The sequence below is a fragment of the Lissotriton helveticus genome, chromosome 2_1 (genome assembly GCF_964261635.1).
Source record: "Lissotriton helveticus chromosome 2_1, aLisHel1.1, whole genome shotgun sequence".
In the NCBI taxonomy this organism is placed as follows: Eukaryota; Metazoa; Chordata; class Amphibia; order Caudata; family Salamandridae; genus Lissotriton; species Lissotriton helveticus.
In genome coordinates this window covers 1,090,871,425-1,090,890,367 of record NC_136059.1, presented here as the reverse complement: position 1 = coordinate 1,090,890,367, position 18,943 = coordinate 1,090,871,425, and the positions used below count along the sequence as shown (strand labels likewise).

At 44.6% G+C, this 18,943-nt stretch overlaps 1 protein-coding gene across 7 annotated transcripts in view; it reads left to right on the top strand.

Moving 5' to 3' along the window:
* MPDZ (multiple PDZ domain crumbs cell polarity complex component) overlaps positions 1-18,943 on the top strand; it is an 832,961-nt gene that overhangs the window by 788,709 nt on the left and 25,309 nt on the right. For all 7 annotated transcript variants that reach the window (XM_078675896.1, XM_078675898.1, XM_078675897.1 and 4 more), the window contains one exon: positions 6,894-7,016. In XM_078675896.1, the coding sequence (XP_078532022.1) occupies positions 6,894-7,016 (123 nt within the window). The remainder of the gene's footprint in view (positions 1-6,893; positions 7,017-18,943) is intronic.

Sequence of the window (18,943 nt, the reverse complement as noted above, 5' to 3'; positions counted from 1 at the left end):
TTGGCCCCTCTCACCCAAGCGGCTTCCTCAGAGATTCCCATTACCGGGGGGGGGGGGAATGAGGGAGGAGAGAAACACCAGACCAAGAGTCCCCTGGGTCCTGTTTCCTTCAGCCGGCCGCACGGCTTGTGCTCCCCACCTCGTCCGCACCATTGTCCCCCAGTGGTACTCCAGGAAAAGTCAGGCCAGAGAGGTCACCATCTTGCAAGGCACCCATCAATTCTGGCACTGGCAGCTCAGGAGCAGTCGCTTTTTAGCCAGAATCATACAACTCCCTCAGATTATTGCTCCGGGGCAGCAGTGCATATTCAGGACAGCAGGATTTCTTTTGGATTCGGTGCTCCGGCAGGAGCTCTCAGTAAACGCAGCTTACACGGCCATGCTTCAGGCCACACCCCCAATAATCTTTATTCTTAAGCAAATTTCCAATCTGTTTTGGCAGACCCAGCCAACGCGTTTCATCCCTATATAGAGACTTAATCAGGGCGTAAAAAATATACATATATACAATAAACAATACTTCAATCTTACACAATTTTAAAAGCATTTTGTTTTTTTTCCCTTTTTTACATATTTTTCCCATTATTTTTAGGTTTTCTTATTTTTTATATACAAATATTATGTTAGTGTGCACCTTATGCACATACATTATCATTTAATCCTAATTTGCCCAGCACTACAATGTTATCCCAAATTCCTAATGTGACATTGGTCCCATGCGCATACAAGCTCAGATAATCAACAGTGATTACAACGATACAGTATTTATTCCACGATGGTGAATTCGTTATCGTGAGGAAGCAGGCGAATGAGACTGCGTTGATCTGGCTTTTCATGGTGAGTTTGCTGTTCAGGATAGCGTCGAGTTTGCGAGCATGGCCTTTCTGGGTGTGTGATGGTCCTAGTTCAGAGGGCCAACAGGAGTCGTTCCATGTGGAGGTATTTTTGCCGGAGATCAGCACTTCAGTTTTGTCTGTGTTGAGTTTCTGGCAGTTTTTCATCCAGTTGGCGACTCTGGTCATGCACCTGTGGAAGTTGGCCCTCGTGGTGGTAGGGTCTTCTGAGAGTGAGACCTATACTTCCTCATACCCAAGAAAGACAGGACCCTCAGGCCTATACTGGACCTCAGGCCACTCAGTGAGTACTCCTGTCAGAACATTTCCATTTTTCAGCTGTCTCAGAGCCGTGGATGACTTGGAGCCATCTCAAATTGAATGCTTCAAAAACGGAAATACTCACGTGTGGCAATTGGAAACATTACAACCCGCTTGCCGCATGGCCTAATGAACTGGGATCACTGCCTAAAGTATCGAAGGAAGTAAGAAACCTCGGAATGACCATGGACTCCAAGCTGTCGATAAATGCCCTAGTGGACAAACTAGCACAATCAAGCTTTGTCACTATAAGAACGCTGCGACTAATTTTCCCTCATATGGGATTTCCGCACAAGGTCCAAGCTACCATCTCCCTTGTTCTGTCCAAACTCGATTACACCAATAGCTTCTACCACAGATCACTTTTAAACACCATGAAAAGGCTACAACGGATTCAGAACTCGGCTGCCAGACGACTCTTGTATATCAATTCGCGAGACCACATCTCCCCTGCCTTGAAAGTCCTGCATTGGTTACCGGTTGCCAGAAGATCCACGTTCCAGCGGCTTTGTATCACCCACAAAGCAATACATGGAATGGGACCACTCTTCATTAGAAATAAAATCACCAAACACATTCAACAGAGGAAACCCTTCTCTGAAGGAGCATCTCGCTCCAAAATCCCAAGATACTAGAAAAAAACATGGGTGGCACATCCTTCTCTGTTCCAGCAGCCAAACTATGGAACTCTTTACCCCCCAACATAAGATCCAGCGACAACCACCTTATCTTCAGAAAACTACTAAAGAATTGGCTCTTCCCCACATAAGCACCATACGCAAACAAAAATTTACAGCGTATCCCTCTGTATATAAGCATTTGTTTTCACAATAGATTTGTACGTATCTTTGTGTATTGATTTGTATCAACATGTAGAATAATTATGTCGTTGAGTGAAAAAAAAAATGAATACATTTATCTTTGGTCTACATGTACTTACTTCCATTGTGCATCTATGTACCTTCCATGTACTTGGATCTGTGTTTATATTACTTTTCTCCTGAAAAGCATATCCAGTGCACTACCCTATTTCTCATCCTGTGCCTCTATCAATATCTTTAATCTACATATACTTACCTCCTTTATGTATCTATATACTTTCAATGTACTTCTTGATATATATATATTTATCACTTTCTTCTGATTTAGCATTTCCAATGCACTACCTTATTTCTCAGCCTATACTCTCAATATATCTTCTACCTCAACCTTCTGACTCATCTCAACCTTCTTTCTACTACTCTTTCCAATGCACTACCCTATCTCTCATCCTATACATTTATCAATATATCCTCTACATCCACTCTCTCATTTATCCCAAACCCATACCACTACTATGATCCCCAAAATAACCCTTTCTAAACTATCTCCTACTCTACCCCTCCTTGCATCATCTGACACCTCTGTTACTAACCTTTCTAAACTCTTCCCTCTGACTCCTCCCCTCCAAAACTCCTTTTTACTCATCCAAAAGCCTCCTCCTACGGCTAAGACTTAAAAAGAAATCCTTCACTCTTTTATCCCTCCACTATCCTTTTCAATCAAAATTAACAGACTAACATGTTCACTTCTCAAATTCCATATTCAACTGTACTAATTCACCAATAATCCTTTATGGGTTCTAGAGTAGCATGCTACTCGCCAATAAAGCGTCTCAACACCCCATCAGGGTTACAAGCGCTATATGAATGCAAACCTTTTCCCTTTTCTACCCCTCCCCAACCCTTCTCAATCCAAATAACTGACTAACATATCCACCACTAAAATGACTTTCATGTTTCACTATACTAATTCAACACTAATACTTATGGGTTCCAGAGTAGCGTGCTACTTGCACTTCAAAACCCCATCAGGGGTAGCAAGCGCTATATAAATACAAACCTCTTTCCCTCTTCTATCCCGCCACCTACCCTTCTCTACCCAAATAACTGAATAACATATCCACTACTCAAATTACTTCATATTTTACTATACTAATTTTCAACACTTATCCTTTATGGGTTTTGGAGTGGCGTGCTACTCGCCAGAAAAGCGCTTCAACACCTATCAGGGGTAACAAGTGCTATATGAATGCAAACCTTTCTTCCCCTTTTATCCCTCCGCTTTCCTTCTCGCTCCAAATAACTGACTAATATTCACCACTGAAATTACTTTCATATTTCACCTTATTAATTCACCACTAATCCTTTATGGGCTTACGGAGTAGAGACTTTCACCTCTCCATCAGGGGTAATAAGCTCTATATAAATACAAACCTTTTTTCCTCCTCTAGCTTTCTGCTATCATTCTAATTCCAAATAACTGACTAACCTATCCACCACTTAAAATGTACATGCATGTTTTACTATACTAATTCAACACTAATCCTCTATGGGTCCCGGAGTAGTGTGCTACTCGTCGAAAAAGCACTTTGACGCCTCGTCAGGGGTAGTAAGCGCTATATAAATGCAATTACAACACAATACAATATGGTCATTGTACTAAACGTCAATATTGCTGCAACAATGCAACTCCATGACCAATCTTGATCTGCCCATCCACCCTTCTCAACGCTGCTACCTACAACTCATGGAAAGTGTTCAAAATAATCAGTTGAATGTGCTGCGCTTCGGGGTCATTACGGCTCCCATGTCAGGAGGAGCAGCATATACACGTTCCCTTATTTGGATGACTGACTGATCAAGATGCGAACAGATAACAGTGTCTCTCCCACATTCAGACCACCTTAGACATCCACAATTTAGGTTTCATTGTGGAAACAGTCAAGTCCCACCTTCATCACCTCCAGGTCCAGCCCTTGCTGGGCTCAGTTCTGAACACAGTCACTGGGAAGGCCTACCTCAGCCAAGCACAGGTCCAAGCTTTCCAACTGTCTCTGCCTCTTTTTTAGCCATTTCAACAATTAATGGTTAGAACACACATGCGCCTTCATGGCATGATGGCCTCTTGTATATTCCCATGGCCCCCCATGTGAATTACATGTGCGTCCTTTACAAGGGTACCTAGCCACACAATGGTCACAGGTAGTGCATCAATGGGAGAATCTAGTGTTGATTTGGATCAGCACCCATCGCTTTTTGTAGTGGTGGAACAGAAGCAACCTGTTGCAGGGTCAGCCCTTTCTACATACAGTTCTGCTGGTGACCATCACTACAGATGTGTCCCTTACGGGGTGGCATGGCTGCATCTAGTGTATGACCTTTCAGGGCATGTGGACACCACACCAACAGGGCTTCCACATCAGTTACTTGCAGCTGATGACCATCCCGCTAACACTCAAGGCCTTCTTCCATCAGGTCCATCACAACATGGGCTTTATCAAGACGGACAAAATGATAGCCATGTATTACCTTCATAAACAGGGAAGCACTCATTCTCTTCAGCTGTCAGCACTGGTGCAGAACATCTAGCCTTGGTCACTTCACCACAGGCTACACTTGCTATTGGAGTATCTACTGGGAGTGTACAACAACTTTTCAGACCTGTTAAATGAGCTGTGGCATCAAGTTCACGAGTGGGACTCCATCCTCCAGTCCTACTCCAGTACTTCTGTTGTTAGTGGTTTCCTGACGTAGATCTCTTCATAACCATCCAGAATGCGAAATGCCAAAGCTTCCCATCTAGGTTTATTCACTCACAATCCATGGGTAATGCACTATTGATAAAAGGGTCAGCTGTATTTGCCTACATTTTTCTGCCTGTGCCACTCCTTCCATATGTGGTTCGGAAGCTTTGGCAAACGTCCCTCACCCTCCTTATGTTGGCTCCCACTTGGGCTAGACATCCCTGGTCAGACAACCCTCCTAGAATTGTCAGTGATTTTCTATGAGAAACTGCCGAACTGGCCAGACCTTTCTACTCAAAACCAAGGTGCCATCAGGCATCAAAACCCCAGGCAGCTCAATCTTGTATTTTAGCTCCTTAGATCCTAGAGTTCAACTTTGTGCTGCTTGTAGAATGTATGTCTATCCTTAAAGAGGCCCGTAATCCGACTACATCGACCTGCAATTCTGCCAAGTGGTAATTATTAGTCCACTATTGCCTTCACAAACACATAAATCCTCTCAAGCCAGCGGTAAAAAACATAGTCTGTTACCTTCTTCATCTTCAGACATCAGGCCTTGCATACACTTTGATACAACTTCATCTGACAGCAATCACAGCTTATTTGTAAAATAGAGAGCACTCTTCCTTGTTTATCATCCCTGCCATCAAAGCTTTCATAGAAGAGCTCAAAAAGGTAATCTTGCCCAAGGGTATCTCTGGCCCATCTGGAACCTTAATATTGTACTTACAAGACTTATGGACCCTCCTTTTGAAACTTCAGTCCTTGTCTTGGAAGTTTGCCTTCCTTGCCGCTAACACTACTAACATGTCCTTTAGGTGTGTGAGCAAGTTCCAAGCTCTCACTGTAGAGAAGCCCTTCTTACAAGTTCATAATGACAGTGTCGTCCATAAGACCAGCACAAAGTTTCTGCTAAAGATTAATCAAACCATTGAGTTACTGGTTTTCTTCCCACAGCCAGGCTCTGTGGCAGAGATAGCCCTCCATACTCTGGATGTCAAGCTTGCCCTCATGTACTACATTGACAGAAACAAAACCTTTTGTGAAACCCAGCAACTGTCCAAGGTGGCATAGCCAGATGGTTTGTAAAAATGTATTCAAACTTGCTACGCTATGGACAAAAGGCAACTGTCTGCCCTGCCCACATTGCACTCCCCTCAAAGAAATGGGGCCTCAATGACCTACCTTGGCAACATTTCCATTGCTGACATATGTAAAGAAGCTTCTTGGTCCACTCCACGCAAGGTCACCAGACACTCCTGTACAGATGTCTTAGCACACCAACAAGCAAAGGTTTGCCAAGCTATTTTTCTGTCTTCTGCAACATTCTTTGGCTAGTCACCACTTAGGGGAGTACTGATCATCAGTCGATGCAGAGCATGTGTATCTACAGCTGCGCATGCCACAAATGGAATTTACTACTTACCCTGTAAGCATCTGTTTTTGGCATGTAGTGCTGTAGATTCACATGCACCCACCCTCCTCCCGGAAGGCTCTGGCTGTTGTAGATGTCCTTTACTCTTTCTCTTTTTGTATGGTCATCTACGTTGTGCACAAAATATTCTAACAAAGGAGCCGATGCCCATGCATAGGAGGCATCAACATACCTCATCAGTCGAAAGACTATTTTGAAGCAAAACAATTTGCACACACTAGATGGCAGGAGTATGCGTAGCATGTGCATCTACAGCACTACGTGCCACAAGCAAATGCTTACAGTGTAAGTAACTTATTCCATTTTGAGGGTAAGTTAATGCCCAGTGTCCAGTCCTTTGACAATTGTTTTTTATTGTGTTGTCTTGTACATCATTTTAAGTAATCTGAAAATAAATCATGAATTTACCAGAATTGAGTATTCACAACAGTGTTTTGGAAATGCTTTACCTGGAATATTTTGCTAAATGGTGTCTTCATAGATTATGAGTGACAATACTGTTTTGTTTTCCCACGTTGGTAGATATCATTTACAAACATTTGAAATAGTTAGAAATTCTTCGTCCTTAATTAAGTTATTATGATCTATATTGGTTAATGGTGCAGCAGATTGCTAGAGCTATTTGTCTTGTAGTTTTCAGTTTTTAGAAAATGTTTATATAGTTTTTAAAAGTTTCCCTTGTATATGGCAGTATAATGACTGACAAACATATCTTTTTCTTTTATTTCTGCACCTTCAGGGTCCTTCTGACTCACTGGGCGTCAGCATTGCTGGAGGAGTTGGAAGTCCTCTTGGAGATGTGCCCATATTTATCGCCATGATGCACCCGAATGGAGTTGTAGCCCAAACTCAGAAACTCAGGGTAAGTTATTTGTAATCATTAAATATCAGGAGTTTCCCAGATGATGCAGAGCTACCCCAGCATTTGATGCTTATTCATTTATTTATGTTCTATTTGTCTATATTAGTTGCATTCATTGACTTGGGGATTTCTGTTGGACAATTCTGTAGCCTTCATTTGTCTGTGATACTTGTAATAACCTTTTTGGCTAGATTGGTGAAAAAGTGTCCCTCTCTCTGAGCCTTCCTGGGCCACACATTGCATATCTGAATCTTTCTTATTACATTCAGCTGTTGATCTTTTTCACCACCACTTTTACTAAACCGGCCAAAGAGTGTAGAGCTAGTACCTGTTTTCCAAGCATTTGTCACACGTGTCCTTTAGAGAATTGAATTTCTGTTAAAAAGGTCGGAGCAGAAGCAGTAATGCTCAGAATATGAAACCGACCTCCCCAAATCATCTTCAGTTTGGCATGTTTGAGTAATGTAGCTTGTCCAATAGCATATCCAACGAGAAGGATACACCCGTTCAGTTCCTACAGCCTTTTGCCATGTGAAGGTTTCATCAGAGAACATCCAACGATTGCATTCATTGCCAAGTCTTGTTGAGTTCAGTTTAATGGCTTGAGATGACTCTCAAACGTTACCACGTATGGCTTTTCCCCCATGTGATGACCTTTGCAACACTTTCTAACTCCACAGCAGGGCTTTACCACTCAATGCTGTGGTATTGACTGATTTTCATAGCTATACATATTGTATGGGAGAAATATTTTAAATATTTTTATTTTTGGGGAAAGTTCTCATCATATATATATATATATATATATATATATATATCACCACCTCCGCTACCGCAGCGAAATGAAGACACGGCCCACAGGCTGTCGGCAAGGTAGATTTAATTAAGAAACTCTCAACGGGCGATGCGTTTCGAGCAACAAGTGCTCTTGTTCACACACCGTGCACCCGGTCAGCAGACTTGATATATACTTTTTTTAAAGTGATGCTCCACCTCTCCACCAAACCTTTGGCAAACGATTGAATGACATTGATTACAATCTACAGTTTACTGAGCACATAAAAATCGGTAAAAATCGAATTTTTGGATGTGCTAGTAGACACCATTGATAATTCAATGCAGACTAAATTGTTTCGCAGGAGCACTGCGGGTAACAGTATTTTGAATGCCGCAAGCTCTCACCCTAGACAACTAATGTACAGTATCCCGTATGGTGAACTGTTACGAGCGAGACGTAACTGTAGTTCTGATGAAGGTTACTTACAAGAAAAACGAATCATGATAGAAGGATTTCAGGAGAGAGGATACCGCAGTAAAATTTGAGTATCAGAACTCTGACACAGGTCATCTAATTGTTAATCAATTGAGTACATATTATGTAAAATATTCAAAGTAGACGCCATTATGTTTATTACTCTGTCTCAACATTCTGTGTATAGGCATCGTTATTATTACACCCTCTGTCTCATGACTAGGTTGCCCATGACAAAATGGCGGTGCCGTTCGACACTTTCTTCATTGTATGTTATGTTTTTCATGGTGTTTTATCAGTCCTTCTTTTATGTTTAGCAAGGATGTGTATAAGGATGTGAAAAATTACTCTGCTTCTTAGCGTGACCAAGAGGAAAGTCGAAACGCGTTGCTGTGCAGTCTTTGTAAGAATAAATTACCTGCAAACCCATTCAAGGCGTCCGTGAGTTCCTTCCGCTTTGGAAATTGCTGTTGGGGATATATATATATATATATAATGGGGATTATATATATATATATATATATATATATATATATATATATATAATCGATCGCAGTAGATCTAGTTAGGACCTAGTTTCCTTAGGAAAAGTGTTTTTGATATGCCTATATCTATGGTGCCATTTGACGAATCTTTCCAAACTTTTTCCAAAAAAGAGTGCCAAGCTGGTTCTAGTTCTCCATGGAAAGTTTCAGGGTGATTCGTTAAGCGGGGACCGAGAAAAAGGGGAGGTAAAAAAAAGTGTGTTTCCCATGTTAATTCCCATAGGGATTTTTTAGACATGACTGCAGCCCGAACAGCTGGACGGAATTAAAACAAATTTGGCAGAAAGGTAGCTCTTGGTCCCGAAGGAGCTGCTTTTGTTATTTGGTGTAATTTCGTTCAGTAGTTAGGAAGATATTAAAATCCAAATGTGTATATCTAGAGGCAAGACGCTGCCGCAAATATTGATGCTCTCTTGCCTGGATCAGATTGGCAGCCAGCACTTCAACCAGGAAGCAGGCCAAAAAAAAGCATTGTTTTTATAATTTTACCACAATTTCATGACAGATTTACAAATTCAGAGCAAAAAAAAGCAAGCATGGTCTCCCGCACTTGCTTGTAGTTGAGTTCCCAGATGGGCCAGGTCCCAGGGGCATGCATATTTATATTTAAAATGGAGGGGGGTGCATGCAGCCTCCCTCAATGCACTTATAGTGCCCCGGAGACCACCACCTCCCCAGGGCTTTAATTATACGTAGGAGGGGGCCACACAGATCCCCATCATTTGGCTCAAAGAGCCCCAGAGAGCAGCACCCCCCCCCCCATGACTTGTTAATTAAATAGGAGGGCCACCTCTCATTGCTCCTAGAGGACCCTGGGAATCATCACCATTCTGGGGCCATAAATTTACCAAAAAGAGGAGGGGTCCGTATGTCCCCCCTATCCTGTCCTTACTCGGCCCCAAGGACCACCACTTCCGTGAAGCATGGCCACAATACCAAGGGGGAGTGGGGCCACGTGATCCTCCTCCCAGGCCTTATACAGCCCCATGGACCACCGTCTTCTCGGGGCCTGGAGGCGGGGGTCTGGCAGGGACTGTGAGGGCAATGAGGCTCCCCCACGGTCCCCACCATAGCACTCTGGGTTCCCTGGGCGCACTCCAAGGCACCCAGAAGGAGGAGACCGGTACCCGGGAGGTGGGGTTCCCTGGGCTCATTTTGGCCCAGTGAGGAGAGCCATGCGGCCACCTCCACTCCTGTAAAAAAACTTGGGCTTGCAGAATGCAAAGCAAGTGTGTTTTCTCAGTAAATCCACATTGAAATGATTTGTGAAGGTCAATACTTTGTTGATCTATTGGAGCGCAATCTGTGGTGTCTATGATGGGTGGGTTCTTTCTTGTTCTATCATTATGAGAGCAGAGTCCATGGTTCTCCCTTTAAATTACTACGAGTATTTAAATGTGCAAAATCACCTGGAAGCTACGCCCGTTTAGCCATGTCCCATCCACCTCAGTAGTATGTAATGGTCTTCCTTCCTTTTGCCAGTATGATGGACAGCATACTAAAATGCCCCACACCACGTTTCCTGCTGGTATTTATGATGTGTTCTTGATGCCGAGGATTATGAGAACATCTACACCAAACAAAAAAGCACTTACTTCATACATTAAGAGGAAGTACCCTTTTTTGGTGGAGATTTACCTCGTAGTATTGTTGTCTTTCCTATTGGATGATTCATTGTATCACAGATATCTGGATAAAAACGCACAAGGAACAATCACATTGCTGAAACGCACATAAGGTCACTGGGGACATTTCCACATGGTCCACTACACAGATGTATTGTAGAATACCCACTGGACATTTACCCAGCGAGATAACACTTATTAATTTACCAATAGAAAGTAACCCAGTTGGGTATATATGTTGTGCAGAACTGTGGAATCTTTTTGGATAATGGAGCAGATGATGTTCCGTTCTGATTCAGTCACTCACGCAGCCACTGACTGTGAGAAAGTGCCCTCTTTCTTGCATGATATGCCCCCACTTTTTGCTGAATTGCTTATGTACTTTGACTGAGTGTGCCCTGGGCTCCTGCCAATCTGGTACCCAGGGCCTGTGTTCCTTCCCGAAAACTGCATTGAAGCCTAAACCCAATTGGCATCTCTAGCCACATGTCAGTCCCTGGTAAGTGGTATCCTAGGTATCCAGGGCACTGTGACCAGAGAAGGCCCCTAAGGGCTGGAGTACTTATTGTGCCACCTTAGAGGCCCTGTGCCCTGACCCACACACTGCCTTGGCAGGCTGCGTGTCTTGGTGCAGAATAAAACAAAGAGTCGTCATGGCACACATCCCTGTGTGCCATGCCCACAAAACACTGCCCTGGCATACATCAGTCACCCCTCTAGCTGGGTGCCCTATGCCAGTGGTGAGGGTACAGGTGCATGAGCCCTGCACCCTTACAGCACCCAGGTCAATTTCTGGGCACTGTAAGTGCAGTGCTGCCATTAAGAGTATATGGTGCTGGGAGGTTGTCATTACGAACTCCACAGCACCATAATGGCTTCACTGAAGACTGAGAAGTTTGGTATCAAACTTCTCAGCACATTAAATCCACACTGATGCCAGTGTCGGATTTAATTATAAAATGCACAACAGAGGGCATCTTAGAGATGCCCCCTGAACCTCGACCAACTCCCAGTGACCTGACTGAGTGGCTGCCGAGGCTGCCACCCCCAAACATGTTACTGGACCCCTGGGTCGAGAGCTTGCCGCTCTCGGGGGCCTGACACAATGCACATCCTGGGACGAGGTGCCAAGTGTAAGAAAGGGGTTCTGTATATACTGCACCAAAGTAAGGTACAGTGTGCACCGAGTCCACAGTCTCCAGAGGTATGGCAGAGGTTAAAGTTAGATATAACCTTACTCTCTAAAGTGGTAGCTTGGTCGAGCAGTAAGGCAGTATCAGAGGACAGTGTAAAGCATTTGTTGTACAGCAAATGGTTTCACACACTCAAGAACTGAACTCCAGGCCAATTATTTAGTATATAGAAATATGTTATTTTATTTCAGAACCACAAGTAGGAAAAAAAAATCTTCCTCAGAATGAGATGTTGCAATTGAATACTTTCAATGAGCAATAGACTTTTGAATGCAATAGATACAGTTGCTGCAATATGCAACATCAACTTAACACAATAATAACATTGAGCTCAATGGGAATTTTAAGTAAACGCAATATCAATTACTTTGCATGTGTTTTTCTTACTCATGGCTAGATCCTGGATTCAGCTCTGGTGCATCTCCTGTAAACAGTTGGAAGAAATTGTTTATAGTCAACGGGCGATTTTTAAGGAATATTTGTAAGTTGCAAAAATCGACACTTAGAAGAATTTCTGGTAAAAAACAGGCAATGTTATCCTATGGGGGAAAATCAGGTTATCGGAAAATCACAGTTGTAATTACTTTTTAGGGTCAGTGCTGGGCACCAAGATTCAGCACTGGGATCTCTCCTGGTAACAGGTGAGTAATTTCGTTTTTGTTGATCGGACGATTTTTTGTGAATATTTCAAAGTTTCAAAACTCGACACTTAGAAGAATTTCCAAGTGAAAATCAGTCAATGTTACCCTATGGAGAAAATGTAGGTTATCGGTTTTCAGGTAAGTACTCGACAGGCAGAGTTAAGGTTCTGGGGTTAGACTCAGGGCTATCCCAAGGTTAGGTAGGTATAGTAGTTACTCCCTCAACGGCACAGGGGCAGCCGGGTGTAGAGAGAGTAGGCCCAATGTTAGCCTATGGCGGGTAGGGGGCCTTTAGTTGGTGGCTTCTAGCAGGCAGGCCATGCGGCTGTGGGAGCTGGGCTCCTGGTCACTTGCTCAGGGCAAGTGGGGAAGTCGAACAGAACAGAGGTTGCACTCCCAGCGACACTGGGGCGGCTGGGTGCAGGGTGCTTATGGGCATTCGAGCGCCCAATGGATTTCAATGGGCAAGTTGCAAGACGAACAAAGGCTGCAGGCTTGGGGACGGAGTTTCTTCAGGTGCGACCACCACTTCAAGAGGTAAGTTGGGAAGCTGTAGGTCAGGTAGGCACCCAGGAATTGGGCACAGGGAGCCACAGGGCGCCTGGTGCATGGGTGTCTTGTGGCGTCAGGAATTCTTACCCCTCTGCTGGTCGCGGTTGGTGGGGTCCCTGTAGTTGAGGCTGCAGGCGTCGTCAGGAGCGTTGAGGAAGGTCCTTGGGTGCTGGATTCTTGGTCACAGTCGCAGGGGGGGACGTCCTCATGCTCTTTGTCCACTCAGGCACGGGCCAGCCTCGACGGGTGTAGAGTGTGCTGGATTCGCTATTCCTGGCTGGCACCAGGGGTTGTAGATCTTTGAGCAGAACCACTGCTCGTGGGAGTACCAGTCTTTGGATGAGCAAGGCAGTCAGGTCCTTTTCGCGGTTACTGACCACAGGAGACGCTGGGGTTTAGCAGGAGCAGGTTCGAGGGTCAACAGGCCGGTAGGGCTGGGGCCAAGTCAGTTGGTGTCGTTCTCTTGTTAGCAGCTGCATGACAGGTCTTCTTTCTTCTTGTTCTTCTTTGTAGTTTTGGAATCGGGATCTGAGGAAGGAAGGTTCAGGGTGCCCCTAAATACTAAATGTAGGGGTGTTACAGGTAGGGAAGGACATGGACCTATGGGTCCCTTTCCTGGGGTGAGTACACCCCCTATCCTGCCACTCTCCAGTGGGAGGGGGGCAGGAGCCTAATCCTGATTGGGTAGGGCTCCCCATCCTCAAGATGGCGAAAGCCCAGAGTTGTGCTGCACCTCGCCTCCCTCACCTGAGGGGTGGGGTTGGCAGAGGCTGGCACACCCCCTGTCCTCACTTTGGTTTTCCCGCCTGTCTTCCCGCCAGAGTGGGGGTCAGAACCGGTGGGGGCCAGTTGCAGAGTACAGCAAGAAGCTCACAAAGGTGGCATGCCTTTGAAGCTTCCCCTGCCCGTCCTGGGGGAGGAGGCCTAGCACCTCGCCCCAGAATGTGCATTGTTGCAGGCCCAGGAGAGCGGATGGCTCTCTACCCAGGGGTTCAGCAACATGTCTGCTGGGTGGCAGCCTAGTCAGCCTCTCCGGACACAGGTTGTGGGTTAGTTTCAGGGGGGCAACTCACGCACGCACACAAAGCACTCCACAACGCCAGACCAGTCTACCTGAACAGCAGACTCAGCTTCCACACCCCCACCCGGGAGCTCCACTCCGCTAGCCTCCCCTCGCAGCTGTCCCCCGCATCCAATGAATGACCTCTGGTGGCAGTTCCTTCTCCTACCTTGCCGCCAAGACCTGGAACACCCTCCCTACCCACATACGGCAGACCCAAGACCTTCTCGCCTTCAGAAGGTTCCTCAATACCTGGCTCTTCGAGCAGTAGCAGCATCCCCCGCCCCTCTCCTCTGCGCATTGGGACCCTTACGGGTAAGTAGCGCGCTTTACAAGTACGCTGATTGATTGACTGAGTAAGTTGCCCTCTGTCGTGCATTGTACATTAAATCCCACACTGGCATCAGTGTGGATTTAATGTGCTGAGAAGTTTGATACCAAACTTCTCAGTCTTCAGTGTAGCCATCATGGTGGCATTTTAACCTGTGCCCTTCTCATTCTTGAACCCTAAAAATCCTTAATACCCTTACCCTTCCCTAAACCCTTTAACAACCCTAACTCCCTTACTAGCCCATACCTTTACCCACCCGTGAACACTAACAAATTAATACTCAGTGCACCCTTAACCATCCCTTGACCTTAAAAGCCCCTTACTACCTCATACTTTAATGCAAACCTGACCCTAAAAGCTCCTTAAAACCCCATACTCTCTCTTGAACCCTGAAAACTTCTTTCTGCCCCTTACCTATCACTATACCCTAAAAACCCATTTAAAATACCTACTACCTTGAACCCTTACTCATCCCATAACTCGTAAATCCTCTTTTCTTAAAGGAAAAAATTATTTAATTTTCTTTAAAAAAATAAAATCTTACTTGGTAGGGTACTGTGTGGTAAAGTATCAACAATAACCTGAGTGGTACTTCCCTGCTTGGTAAGTGGTACTTCCCTGCTTGGTAACATCCTACACGATGAAGACTGTATTCTGCTTGGGACAGAATCTTTGCGTCTTTCTGAAGCTAGACAAGTTTACCCTACTGTTTGAAGCTATGCAGCTACCTTATTGGAAGTGGGCATGGCAGAGTGGCAGGTCGCGATGAAAGCCTGGCAGTATACAATTCGTTAATAATATTCCAATCAAATCTATCATGCTTGCCATCCTTCTCCAACCAAACTTACCCCTATTGACCTTTTATCAGGTGCTCCAGAAATGCTTAATACTCAATTTAAGGATTAGGGGGCACCGGAGCGTATATGCTTCATTCAATCACCAAAAGAAAGATGTTTGTTTAAAAAATAAATAAAGGGCCATAATAATCCCCTCTGCAGTCAACAATGTCAAAGACTCTCAAGAAGTACTCCTGCAGGGCAGTCGATGTTGTGTTACGACCAGAGCTGTCGACTTTTGAACTGGTGAACCAGGTTCAAGCCTTGGCTTAACATCCTGTGATTCCTGGCAAATCACTTAATTACTCTGTGCCTAAAAAATAATGTAATAATGTGTAATATAACTGGTGCTCATGTAAACTGCTCCAATACCTTTGGGTCTAGTTTGTGATAAATATGTAAAAAAAACTGTAAAGTGCCAAACAACTGTAGTGAGTCACTTAGCTTCATGGGAAATCCGAGTGTTCCAACCAAAGGTCCAGTTAACAGACCTACACATTCAATATGCTAACACATGGCCTTGACGTTATAAAACATATGTTTCTAATCCAGTGTCTCTCGGGATATCAATCTTTGAGCTTTCTTCCGACATGAAAATGCAAGCTTAATCTTGTCATAATTTATATCCTGTCTTTGAGTGACCAGAGAGCAAAACTTTTTCTGTTTTTTTGTCAGGTAATGAGAGTGAGAGAGCAACTTCTCATCTTGAAACCTCTCATGAGAAGCAAGTGTTGGCTTTTGGGCGCTTTGGCCATTAAAACTGGTATATTTTTTTTGTTAGAAGCTTACCAGACAGCTCAGCTGTCTGGTTTGCTTGCAACTTGTTTTGGGTATTCTTAAAGCTTTCTTGGGCATGCATGTTGCCCATTGCTTACTATTGGCTTTGTGGTTTATAAGTCACAGTTGCTTGTTTTCTGTTTGCTGGCTTTATTTACTTAAAGGCAGTCCAGCTTGAGTTTGCCCCTCCGTGAGCAACCCCTGTTTACTGTATCCCTCTGAGTACTCGCTGTCTGCAAACTGGCCTTTAAATCTTTTTCATGTCACATTTGCTGTGCATTCAAAGACCTAAGTCAAATGTCAAGCTTTGTCATCCGAGGGAGCCTGGTGTTTGTTTTTCATTCTCTGACTTCAAAGTGAGAACATTTATGTTACAATCCTGCTAAGTACCTATGTGAGAGGAGAGGGTGTAGGGTGTTAAATTAAATGTGCTGGTTTTTCAGGATATATCAAAATTCAGAAAATACAAATGAATTACTTTTTTTGTGTAATTCTGAAGAGTGTTAGAACAGATATTTGATTACGAAACAAATCAATACACTAGGTGATGACATTTCCACACATTATCGTTTTTGCTCACAAAACTGTATTTCGGTTCAAATGTAAATTTCAATAAAAAATGTGTTGTCCATATTGGCAGTGTGCTACCACACCATTCATACTTCACAATACGGCACTCCAATTTACACCACTCCACAACACTCAACTGCGTGCCTTTTCACTCATTGTTCTCCACGACATGCCACTCAACTCTATTCCCCTCTATTCTAAGACACTCTGAGTCACCACTCGACTCCACTCTTCTCTGCATCCCTCCACTCTATGCCCCTCCACTCTACACAACTTACCCCACTCCAGTCTAACCCAGTCCACTCTACCCCACTCTACCCCAATCCACTCCACTCTACCCTACTCCACTCTAATCTACCCCACTCCATTCCACCGCACCTCACACCACTCCAATCAAACCCAATCTACCCCACTCCAACCTACCCCACCCTATTCCAATCTACCACATTCCACTCCACTCTACCCCAATCTACCAGACTCCACTCATACTACCTCACTCCAGTCTACCCCACTTCATTTCATCCCATACTACCCCACACTTCTCTTCAATCTACCCTACTTCAGCCCAATCTAACCCATGTCACCCCAATCCACCCACTCCACCCCAGTCTAGCCTACTGCTCTCCAATCTACCCCAATTGAATTCACTCCACCCCAAGTTACCCCACTCCAATCTACCCCACTTCACTGAAATCTACCCCAGTTCAGTCTACCAGATGTCACTCTAATCTATCCTAGTTCAGTCTAAACCACTCCATTCCAATTTACCCCACATCACTACAATCTATCTCACTTCATTCCAATCCGTCTATCCCACTCCAGGCTACCACAATCTACCCCACTCCAGTCTACCCCACACTACACTCTACCCCACACTACACTCTACCCCTCTCCACTCTGCCCCAATCTCTCCCACTTCAATCTTATACAGTGTACCCCACTGTAATCCACCTAATCTGCTATCCACACAGTCTATCCCACTCTACTTCACCCCAATCTACCCAACTCCACCGTACTGTACCCCATCCCACCCTACCCCTCCCCACTCCACTCCACTGTACCCTACTCCAGTCTAGTCTAATCCACTCCACCCAAATCTACCTCACTCTACTCCACCCCACTCCAGTTTACCCCACTCCATCCCAATTTACCCCTCTCCAAACTACTCAACTCCAATCTACCAGGATCCAATCTACCCCACTCCAATCCAATCTACCCTACTCTACCCCACTGTACCCCACCCCACCCTAATCCACCACACTCCACCCTACCCCACTCCAGTCCAGTCTAACCCACTCCACCCCAATCTACCGCACTCCACTCTACCCCATTTACTCCACCCCAGTTTACCCCACTCTACCACCAATTTACCCCTCTTCAAACTACTCCCCTCCAATCTATCACCATCCAATCTACCCCACTCCAATCCAATCCAATCTACCCACTCAAATCCAATCTTCCCCAATACACCCCAATCCAGTTTACCCTAATACACCCCAGTCCAATGCACCCCACTCTACCCAATCCACCCCACCCCAATCTACCACACTACAATCTACTGACTCCTCTGTAATCCGCCCCACTTCAAACCTCCCCACTCCACTCCAATCCAACCTAATCTACCCAGTAGGAAGCTGGCTCTGTATATACTATACCAAAGTAAAGTATAGTATGCACAGAGTCCAGTGAATTCCCAAAGGCTTACAGAGGCAAAAGTAGATAATACATTACTCTCTATCTGTGGTAGTGTGGGCGAACAATAAGGCTTTATCAGAGGTTAGTATTTATTGTACACACTCAGGCAAGAAATGATGTCACACACTCAAAGACTGAGCTCAGACCAATTGTTTGTATTAAAAATACTCATTTTTTAAACATTTTATTTATATTAAAAATACTCTTTAGTTGTATTTATTTGTAGAACTAAGCAGGACTAGGTACAGGTAAATAGAATTGTACGTTGCCAGACAGATTGATCAACAAGCAATCTGGATGAGAATGACTTTTGTCACTGGTTTGTGCAAATTAATTTTTAGATTCCTTTTCATATTCCTTTTTCTACTCATTGTGATATGCCTAGATATCACACTGGGACATTTCCTAGATAGAAGGTGAGTAAAACGTTTTTTATCAAAACACAGTGTCTTAGGTTTCCATACAAAACACCCTCAACGCTTAGACGTTTTTCAGAGGAAATCAGTCAATGCAATCCTACGGCGAAAAATTAGGTTTTCAATTTGCAGGTAAGTAAACGGTCTTGAGAGTTGAGTTTTTGGAGTTAGAACAAGGGTGGGCGTCGGGTGCAGAGTCGTGCAGACTCGCGGATTTGGCTGTAGCCAGAGTCTGTTTCTTAAGCAAGTCCGGTATTCACGGGAGACAAATTCATTGTAGGAAAGGCAGGGCAGGTCCTCTAGGTTCTGGGGGGCTGCTGGCTGCAGGACACACCGGGATTCTGCTGGAACAGGTTGAGGTCGGGACAGGCCGGTAGGGCTGGGGCCAAGGCAGTTGGTGTCCGCCGCTTCTTCCTTTTGCACAGCGCATCAGT